Source organism: Chlamydotis macqueenii, chromosome 22, assembly GCF_036417535.1.
Source record: "Chlamydotis macqueenii isolate bChlMac1 chromosome 22, bChlMac1.mat, whole genome shotgun sequence".
NCBI lineage: Eukaryota > Metazoa > Chordata > Aves > Otidiformes > Otididae > Chlamydotis > Chlamydotis macqueenii.
In genome coordinates this window covers 901,969-911,522 of record NC_141577.1, presented here as the reverse complement: position 1 = coordinate 911,522, position 9,554 = coordinate 901,969, and the positions used below count along the sequence as shown (strand labels likewise).

The 9,554-nt window shown below is 47.4% G+C and overlaps 1 protein-coding gene and 1 long non-coding RNA gene across 3 annotated transcripts; one reads left to right on the top strand and one right to left on the bottom strand.

Moving 5' to 3' along the window:
- Positions 1–3,721: 3,721 nt before the first annotated feature.
- Positions 3,722–4,627, bottom strand: LOC147598032 (uncharacterized). The gene is made up of 2 exons (XR_015260933.1): positions 4,503–4,627; positions 3,722–4,044 (listed from the first exon to the last, which is right to left on the bottom strand). It is a non-coding gene; the product is annotated as an uncharacterized LOC147598032 (long non-coding RNA).
- Positions 4,628–4,947: 320 nt separating this feature from the next.
- Positions 4,948–9,427, top strand: PNRC2 (proline rich nuclear receptor coactivator 2). 2 transcript variants are annotated; one of them, XM_086764775.1, is made up of 3 exons: positions 4,948–5,103; positions 6,201–6,408; positions 7,165–9,427. In XM_086764775.1, exon 3 carries the CDS (start codon positions 7,183–7,185, stop codon positions 7,603–7,605), a length of 423 nt encoding a protein of 140 aa, XP_086620901.1. In that variant the 5' UTR covers positions 4,948–5,103; positions 6,201–6,408; positions 7,165–7,182; the 3' UTR covers positions 7,606–9,427. The 2 variants fall into 2 exon arrangements, with proteins under 2 accessions (XP_086620901.1, XP_086620902.1); XM_086764776.1 differs by lacking the exon at positions 4,948–5,103 and adding an exon at positions 5,629–6,077.
- The last annotated feature ends 127 nt before the right edge of the window (positions 9,428–9,554 follow it).

The following is a 9,554-nucleotide window of genomic DNA, read 5'->3' as shown; positions in this document are numbered from 1 at the left end:
CCTGCTTCACATTCAGCCCCCAGTCACGTATGCCAGCTGTTTTCCTTCTTCTCAAGGTTGCTTCGTTTACTTTCTCACAGGAAGCTTCATTACTTTCTCACAGGCGGCCTCATTATTTTCTCACAGGTGGCTTCAGTACTTTCTTACAGGCAGCTTCAGTACTTTCTCACAAGCGGCTTCAGTGATGTCCTTGAGGCCTGCTGCTCACAAACATAACAATTCCATTCGGTCTGGATTGTTCACTAAGTGCCCCTGGTACTCCAGGTATCCAACACTCCATAGCCCCCGCATGCACCCTGCCCCGCAGCAGGTCCCGCTCCAACATCCCACAGAGAAGCAGCAGCCTGCTCCCACAGCCCCACCCCAGCACCACCCACGTGCCTTCTCCCAGCCGGGAACTCAGCCTTCCCTCCCGCTTGGACTCCAGCTGCCCCCCGTTCGGTGGGGTCGTGGTGGTTTTGAACAGCAGGTACATCTCCCACTCCTCAAATCTTTGCTTCCCCTCTGCCATTCCCTGTGGCTCAGGAGTTTTCCAGCAGCTGCTGGAGCTCAGCCGTGCGCCCGCGTTCAGCAATGCTCGGCTGCCCTCTCCAGGGAAGCCCGCAACACTTGCGGTGACATTGGCCTGCCAACGCTTGAGAAAGCAGCAGAACTGGGAACCCAGTGCTTCCTCTTGGCCCGCGGCTGGGAAAAGGGGGTTCCTCCGCTCGCCCGGGTGCTTGGCTGGCTGTGTTCAAAAGCCCCTCTCGGGATCTCACGCATGGAAACCACAAAAAAGATGAAAGGCATCATAGACAGTTGTATAAGCAAAGGAGAAGAGTCAGGTTATCAGCTCTGTTTGAAAAATTAACAGCTTCCATTTCAGCCCCCAGGAACAGACAGATTTTCCTTTGCAAGAACAAAAATGAGACTGTAAAGAGCTTGTGAAAAACAGAGACACTCGATGCTAGCCCTGAGTTAGAAAAGCAGCTCTCAGCTCCAGACTATTCCCTGCTCTGTCACAGCTTCACGCCCAGCAGGGTCCTGTCAAATACAGACCCAGGCTCTCGGCTGTCTGCGATGAGAGCTATTGTTCTGCCGAGGGGGTGCGTGCTATAAAGAAAGAAACGTTATCGCTGCAGCATAGCTAGAAGCTCGTAATTTGGCTTCTGGACATTCTTTTTACAGCAAAATTGTCCTGCCAGAGTAAAAGAAAGCTTTTAAAACCACCTCAGGTGCTGGTGGGCGCTCACTTAATTAATATCTACAGCTTAGAGAGAAAGTATCTTTAGGTATACTGCCTCTGCTTTATTTAATAGGTTATATGGAGCTTTAAGCAATTAAATCATGTAGTTTTTTGAATTGTCGCCTTGTACCTCCTCACTGTTTACTCTGAAGAGATTAAAATATCCACCTAGTTCCTCTATATCGTTGCTGTGAATTTCCTGAGCTTGCTTTGATTGAGAAACAAGGAGCCCCTGACAAACAGAATAAAGGATATTTTAAATATTACTGTGTACTCAATACTTCTGTGCGTATTTTTAAGAAAATACAAGCTCACCAGATTTCCTGGTGAGGAAGACTTAGGTAGATCGTTATCTGATTAATGTTTGCCTCAGATGGAAACATCTAACTCGTTTCAAGTGTGTCATGGGACTCTTAGTAACCCAAGGTGTTTACTTTTTATGCTTTAAAAATCACGTACCACCGGAAGCTTGTCACCTGTGGAATAGAACTGGGGCTGTGGTTCACTATTGACTTAACAAATGATTCATCTGCTGCTTACTTCCTGCAGCACCCATCAGTGGGTAGTTCCACGGAAATGCTGTGCCATGGATTTGTGCATGGTTAGGTCCATCTCGATCACAGCTGGAAGCATTTCAGTTTGGGGCTAATGAAGCTCTGGGGACTTTGTCTTCACTGGAACTTCAGTGCAAACTGCTCATTGTTGCAATGCCAGCACAGATGGAGCTGCTTCCCTGGGCTGGTATTAACACTTGCTTTGGGAGGGAACGGAGATACCGAGTGAAAAATAATAGCAGCTAGGGAAAACACGGAGTTGTCACCGTGGCAGCAAAAGTATGGTGAAGGGCTGAGAGGAGGATCCAAGTAATGTAGATCCTACTGAAGGAACTGGCTCCCTGGGAACATGAGGAAGCTTGGTAGTTATTGCAGTCAGCCTTGGATTACTTAGAGGGAGCAGAATAATCCAGACTGAGCACAGTTGCACAACAGGAAAAATCATGTACAATAAGAGTTATTGTACATAACAAGGGTTATAAGAGCACGTAGCAAAAGCGTCGTGGAGCTGAGGTCATTGAGGCTGTGGTGCCACGTGGCAATGCACAGCAAAGTCAGGTGTGGAGGTACGACCCTGGTCACGGAGCGTGTTTGGGGCTGCCTCTCAGACTGTGTCTTCAGCAGCTGGAGGGCTGCATGGCATGGACAGTGGGCAGCAGCTGCTCCTGGAGGCAGCTCGCGTCTCACTGCAGCACAGTCTGCCCGTGAGTGACTGAGGTGAAAACAGTGCCACAGGCTTTGGAACAGAAAGGCTTGTGTTGAGGCCAGTGGAAAAAAAATAGAGGGTCTAAAAATTGAGGGAGTAGAGTAGCTTCTCTTGAGGGGATCTCAGATCTTGATGATAAGGGATCAAGACTGAACCCTGGGAGTGAGGCTATGCTGTGTCTTCAGGACATGACAGGCACTGGAGGTGCTCCTGTATGCATTCCAGTTACCGTAGCTCTGGGAACATCTCCCTCATCCACTGCGGGATAGGAAACCTGCCCAAGGCTTTAGCAGCTGAAGTGTGAAGCGTGGGTAGCTTTATTTTTGTTTGCAAGTTGGGCATTGTGGTGTTCTGGAGATTCTGGACTGCTTGCTCTTTTGATTTAAAAAATACCCCTTGTGCTCCTGCTTGAACTCCGAAACACACAATTCACTGCAGCATTCAACTGGTGTCCTGGCGTGTTTCAGTGAAATAGTTTATGCACAAGTACAGGAGTGGTTTATCACTGACGCTTTCTGCTCCCCTCCTGGCTAAATGTGTCTGACCTCAAAACCAATTCTGAAAGACGTTTTTGGTTTGTTTTTTTTTTTGATATATCTAAAAGATAATGAGGAAAAAGTGCCAGACCTTGTGTCACTGTTGATCTGAATTGAAACGTACATGGCTGTTCTGCTCCCCAGACAAAAGAGCACACGTACAGCCAGTAAAAATGCTGTTTCTAAATCTCAGTGACATGTCCTGACTTAAAAACATCTACACATCGAGATGTTTTAGCAGATACAAACACACTAAAGATAGAACCAAAGCGAAAATCTGCTGATGTGCAGGACAGGAGAGTTGTTTGAGATAATTAGTGGAATTTCAAGGCTTAAGTGTGTGGTTAGAGCAGATACTGTTGTCTTCTATCTAGATGAAAGCTGCTAAAAGTATCTTAGACATAACATGTAAGTGCCAAGAAACACAGAGCAAAGGGAGGAAAAAATAATCGCAGCTTGGTTTGTGCAAACATACAATAAAGCACATGAACAAAGGTCTGGGCTTGGTTATGTCAACACATCTTGTGTATTAAAACAGACCATGTTTTCTTCAATAACACTGCATAATGAAACACAAACTTCTTACAGATGCAGTTTCTCTTCAGAGTACTTGCCTTTGTCCTGTTAGTGCCTGAAGACCCTGCGATGGTCGAGAGCCCTGTGTGATACCAGGTGCTGAGCACTGAGAAACCAAACCGGCTCTGTTTTAAGTGGTTTACAGACAAAGGAGGAAGGAGGGATTTGTCCATTTTGTAGTTATAAATGTGGAGTACTTCAATGAACCCTTCAATATATCCATACATGAAAATTTAAACTTTGAGTCTTCATGTGTTGTTTCTACGTACTTTTCCCCCGCCCCGGAGCTGATTAAACTGAATTAGTTGCTTTCTATTCTGTTTTCAGATTCCTTTTTTTGGTCCTTGGTGCAGAGCGCAGTGCTTGGCTGGCCCCTCAGTGGTGGACAGCGAGCAGGAGCTGTCCTGAGAGCGTGCAGGCTTCTTGTCTTGGTTATTTCCGTTCAGCCTGTACAGGGTAAAGGCCACATCTCGTGGGTTTCCGTGTAAGCATCCCTTGAGGCAAAATAAGAGTTTGTGAATATGAACACAAACAGCAGCCAGTGCCAGGGGCTCTGCAGTTCGGAATCCCTTCCCACAACAGTAGTCTAAGAGTGTGGGAGCTTTTTTCTTCAAGCCTTTCCCTACATTTTGATATTGAAAATACCTCTTAGTTCTTTTTAATAATTCAGCATTTACAAATTATTTAAATAAAAGCAGGTGTGGCGTATGGGCTCGAGATGCTCCATTTGGAGATCTGAAAGCCGCAGGCGATCCCTGCGGGGGGTGGGTTTCGCTCTTTGTTCGCCGTATCCCCGCCCCTTGGGACCCTCTTACAGCCGGAGAGTGTATTTTGGGTTTGGTTTTTTTTGTTAATTATTTTACCTCTTTAAACCCCAAGCGGCAGCTGGCGCGGCCATCCCCTACCTTTTGTTGTGCTAATTCTCGAGCGAGGGGGGAAAATGGCTGCGCGGCCGGGGGGTTGGGGAGCGCCGCCCGGGGACTCTCGGGGCCGTGACCGGGGGGCTGGGGAGCGCCGCCCGGGGACTCTCGGGGCCGTGACCGGGGGGCTGGGGAGCGCTGCCCGGGGACTCTCGGGGCCGTGCCCGCCGGAGGGGCCGCCGCCCGGGGACAAAGGGGCCGAGGCCTCAGCGCGGCCGCACTCCCGAGCTGCCCTGCGCTGAGGAGAATTCGAATAGCGGCCCCGCCCGCCCGCGGCGGCCAGTCTGCCCCGTCCCCTCCCGGCAACAGGCGGGGCCTGACTCTCATTGGCGGAGGGAGCAGGCAGCGCACTCCTATTGGCTGGAGCAGGGTGGTCTGGGGAGGGGGGAGGAGGGTAAGGATGCTATATGGCATAGGGAGGGGGCCGCCATTTTGTGTTGGAGACAGAGGGGCAGCGGAGGGGCTCGGCTGTGCTTTGGGGGGGGGGGGGTGTCGGAGAGCGACGGCGGAGGTGCAGCAGTGTCAGCTCCTAGAGGCCCGTGTGTGTGTGTCTGTGCTTGTGGGCGAGCGAGACGGACAGAAGTCGGTAAGGGAGGTGCGGTGCGGGAAGGGCCGGGCGCTGTTGCCGCCATGTTGTGCTGTCTTTGGGCTGCTCTGTTGTTGGGAAAGTGGGGACGGGGCCTCCCCGCGGGATCGGGCGGGACGAGGAACCGCGGGTTGTAGGCAGAAGACGGGAGAAGGTTTGGAGACGAACGGACGGAGTCTGGCAAGCGCCGAGCCCGCGAGGGCTGCTCCAGTGGGAGCAAACAGCAGCTTGGTTTGTGCTAATGACGTTGCCTCGGCCCTTTTTTAGTCACAGCAAGGTGAAAGCTGGAAATGAGGATGGGTGGCTCTTCCTGTAGCTTTTGGGTAGAGATGGACTGAGGATGCCGATTAGTGAAGAGTGACACGTCGATTGGGAGGCGGACAGATTGGAGTGCCTTAAGATTAAAACCTTAAATAAGATTTCAAGAGAGGATGGGCTAAACAGGAAATTGTTTTTAAAGTTAATAAGGAATTATTTTCCTAAGAAAGGTGAAAAAAACAGCTGACGAATTACGAATTGCGCTCTTGTAATGTCTGGAGGAGGGTTTACGGGTGTGATTGGCTTCATGGGAAGCGCTGGGACGCTTGGGGTCAGTTTCTGTGGGCAGTAATTCTGGGCAGTGCTTTCCTGTCCTGGTCCCATAGAGCTGGGCGGGCGAGTTCTCAAGGGACCGGTTTCAGGAAGGGTTTCTTTGTGCTCAGGAGTGATGCGTTTAAGCGCTAGTTCCTTAAGAGTTCAGTATTTTTCCATTGTATTCGACTTCTTTTCCCTGTTAAAAAAAATGATAAGGTTTTTGCTTGCCTCTCCTTAATTAAAATATTTCTGAAGATATATAGAGAGAGCATGATAAAAATGCTGTTCTTTGTGAAATGCTAAGTACGGTGAAGTTTATGTAAATAGAGTAAGAAATACTATTGTGGTCTTTTTTTTTTTTTTTTTTCTTGAAGTTTGAAGCATATTGCCATCTTCAACAAGTAACAGACACAACTGACTTTATGAGTTCTCTGACTTATTTCAGCTTTTTTTTTTTTTTTAAATTTGAAAGAGAAAAAATTGTTTCCTTAACCTGAGTTCAAACTTCTTTCTCATTTATGCAGTGGGACTTCTCCCTTGGAGCTTCTGTGCCGAGAATCTGATGCTGGGCTCGGCTCCCTGGCTGAACACAGCAGATCAGCCCATGAAAACTCCTATTCCTAGTCAAAGGAAGGAGTCCAACAAAAGGCAGCACCTACTCTTCCAGGCTTGGAAGCAAGAAAGGGGACAAGAGTTGGAGCGAAGAATCGAATCTGAGAAGACAACTGAAAGGTAAGTGGGGGTGGGAGAGGAGTGGTATAGTGTAGGAGGGTCGCAGGAAGGTGCCAAGTACTGTGCGATAGCATCTGGGTGGCTGCTTTGGAAGTCGTTTCAGATGGCTGCTTTCCATTTGAGGTTGTTTTCCGTTCACTTTGGGTTTATCAGAGTAATTCTTGGACTTAGAGAAAGACTGGGGAGTGGCTTTATCAGTGCAAACTGTGCCCAGATCTTGTTAGATCAAGCTTGTGACACCTAACAAGCTTGGTTTCAGTATCTTGAGGATTAAATACCGACACCTTAATTTGGTACTGGATTTTGCAAGCAACACGTCTTTCACACTCTTCTGGTAACACCTTTTGCTGAGGAGAAAAGTGGTTTGCGTAGCAGTTGGGCTGCGTGGGGGACCGGCGGTTATAACTAGGTAGACAAAGGTGAGATTGTTGGTAAGGGGACTGGGGCGCCGTTCCCGAAGGATGGGTTGCTGCTGGTCAGCTGTGAGGAGCAGAGTCGCTGAGCCACTCTAGAGTCCGTAATCTCCCACTCGAAGCTTGGCTGCGTTAGAATACATTCTCATGAGCGTGCCACTGAGTTCTTGGGTATTACTGAAGCGGTGTCCAGTAAAGGAGAAAAAAACACTACTTTAAACTGATGCAAGTAACTTCAGTTCCCTTGCTTAGAATCCAGAGCCACTCTGAAATGCTTTCTGTTTAAACAAAATAAATAAATAAATAAGTAATGCAAACCATGGACTTTTTCCCATTTTCACAGGTGACATTTAAGTTGAAGATGGGTGGTGGAGAAAGATTCAACATTCCAGTTCCCCAGTCTAGAAGTACCACCAAGAACCATCAACAACTTAAAAACAGGCAGAAGAATAAAGACCAGAATTCGCAGATGAAGACCTACATGAAGAAAGAAAGAGGCCCTGGATGCAACTCATCATCTGGTGCGTGGCAGGCCATGCAGAAAGGGGGAAAGAGCAATGTTCATTTCCCCAGTAATCAAAATTGGAGTCCTACTTTATCGAATCGCAACCTGTTTTTCACACCGCAGACCAATCAGAACTATGCTGGAGCAAAATTTAGTGAGCCACCCTCACCAAGTGTTCTTCCTAAGCCACCGAGTCACTGGGTACCTGTTTCTTTTAAACCTTCTGATAAAGAAATAATGACATTTCAGCTTAAAACATTACTTAAAGTCCAGGCTTGAGATGTAACTTTTTATATTTTAAACATTATTTAAATTTACAGGGTTTCAAATTTGAGAATTGTTGCTGACTCCGGATGCACAGGCACAGAGAACGAGACGTTCTTGCTGCATGTAGTTAGTCGTATGAAAGAGAAGGGGCAGGTCCCACTCCCCTTGTGTCACCTCGAAAGGTGCGTGCCATGTTCCTTGTGAAGCAGGTGTTCTCTCTAGAGCCCATTTGATCAAATCCCAGACAGCTGCCCTTTACTGAACTTATTAAGAGTGAATGGGACGGCCGCAGAATTGGAACTGTGACTGCTTTTTGGCATGGTGTTAGAAAGTCAAGTCTGCCTAACTTAGTGCAGCACGAACGGGACAGAATGCACTGAATGCTTCAGTTGGGTACTCTGCTGCCTTTCGAACTTGCGTAGAATTTGCTAGGTAAATAAAACCGGACTTGCTGAGCAGAGGAGGCCTCTACCGAGGCACTGGTAAAACAGATGATTCTCGTTTCTACCCGTGAGCTTGACTAGGCACTCTTGAATTGGTGCACAAGCATTGCAGCCCTGTGACTAACGCAGGTGTAGGAAACACGGGTGCACGTTTTCCAAGGGAGGGAGGAACAGGCCAGGCAGAGCGGTGGCCGTCTCTCTGCGGCTCTAGCGCTACTTCACTGAACTGCACCACGTCGGACTGTGCCAACTGGTGACACTGCATTGCCAGACGACTGCCAAAAACTGAAACAAAAAAATGCTTTGTATTCCAATTGCACTGATGAGTTCTGAAATACATTTTTGTATCGATGTTTAAAATAGAGAAAGAGGTGTAGCTCCTGAGGCTGCTCTTAAATTGGTTACCCTGTAATAGCTGCTTTAAGTTACAGTAGTTTGTGGCAGGTATTAAAGTGTTTTCATAGGGAAGACAGAGCCATGTATATAAGTGTAAAACTTTGTAGCATATGTACATTTTTGCTGGGCTTTCCTGCACAGAAGTATTTTTAGTACAAAACTGCTGAATGTAAGATGACCATGTTGAACACGTGGCCTGATTTAAAAAAAAAAAAAAATATTTTGTTTAAAAAAAAACACAACACATTTGTGGCTGTGCCCTTGCACTTCACATACAGTGAATATGTATGTTTTACTCGGTCATGAGCTTGTTTTTAAAGTAAACAGTGCGAAAGAGGCTTATTTAGAATTTTTTAGTAAAAAAAAAAAAAAAAAGCTGTTCCAATCTAAGGTAATGATGTCCTGGATGTATAGGAGAGGTGTGTAGCAAATGAGGAAAAACTAAGGTGTGTGAAATCAAGGTGGATGTTTCCTAAGAAATGCCAATCGCTAAGTCTGGGTGCTCGATGTATTGTTAACAGTTTGGGTTTCTCAAGACGCATCAGTGCTGTCCCAGGGCTTGCTGACATGCTGCCCAGCCCGGGCGCCGGCGCTGCCAGCACGTCCTTCTCGCTGCTGTCGCAGTTCAGCTGACCCTGCAGCAGAAACAGCTGAACTGTGAAAGCAGACTGCAAGGCTCTGTCGACATACAGTAACTACTAAAAGGTGCTTTACCGTGACAGGGAGTTCTGCAGGTTGTGGAGTGTTCCTGGAGATGTTTTTTCTGTGCGTTCAAAATGCACTGGCAGCTGGTTGATGTTTACAAATCTGTTGCTCCAAATGAGATGGAATTGGGAGTCCTTAAACTCGGGTCTCCGTGGCCCGGACCTTCACCAGCGCGTGAGCTGGATCCCGGTTACAACTGTGTGTACTCGACTTGAAATTGCCAATTACTGTGTATGTGCAAATTGGAAACAACAAAAATTTAAATAAACTAAACTTTTCACCCCCTAAAAGCATCTATTTATTTTAAGAGGGGAATGGAAAAGTGGGATCACGTCATTTTGGCAGCTCAAAGAATTCTATGAAGCTCTGACGCTTCCAAATGCTGATCAGTGCATTTAACTACCACCCTTCGTATCC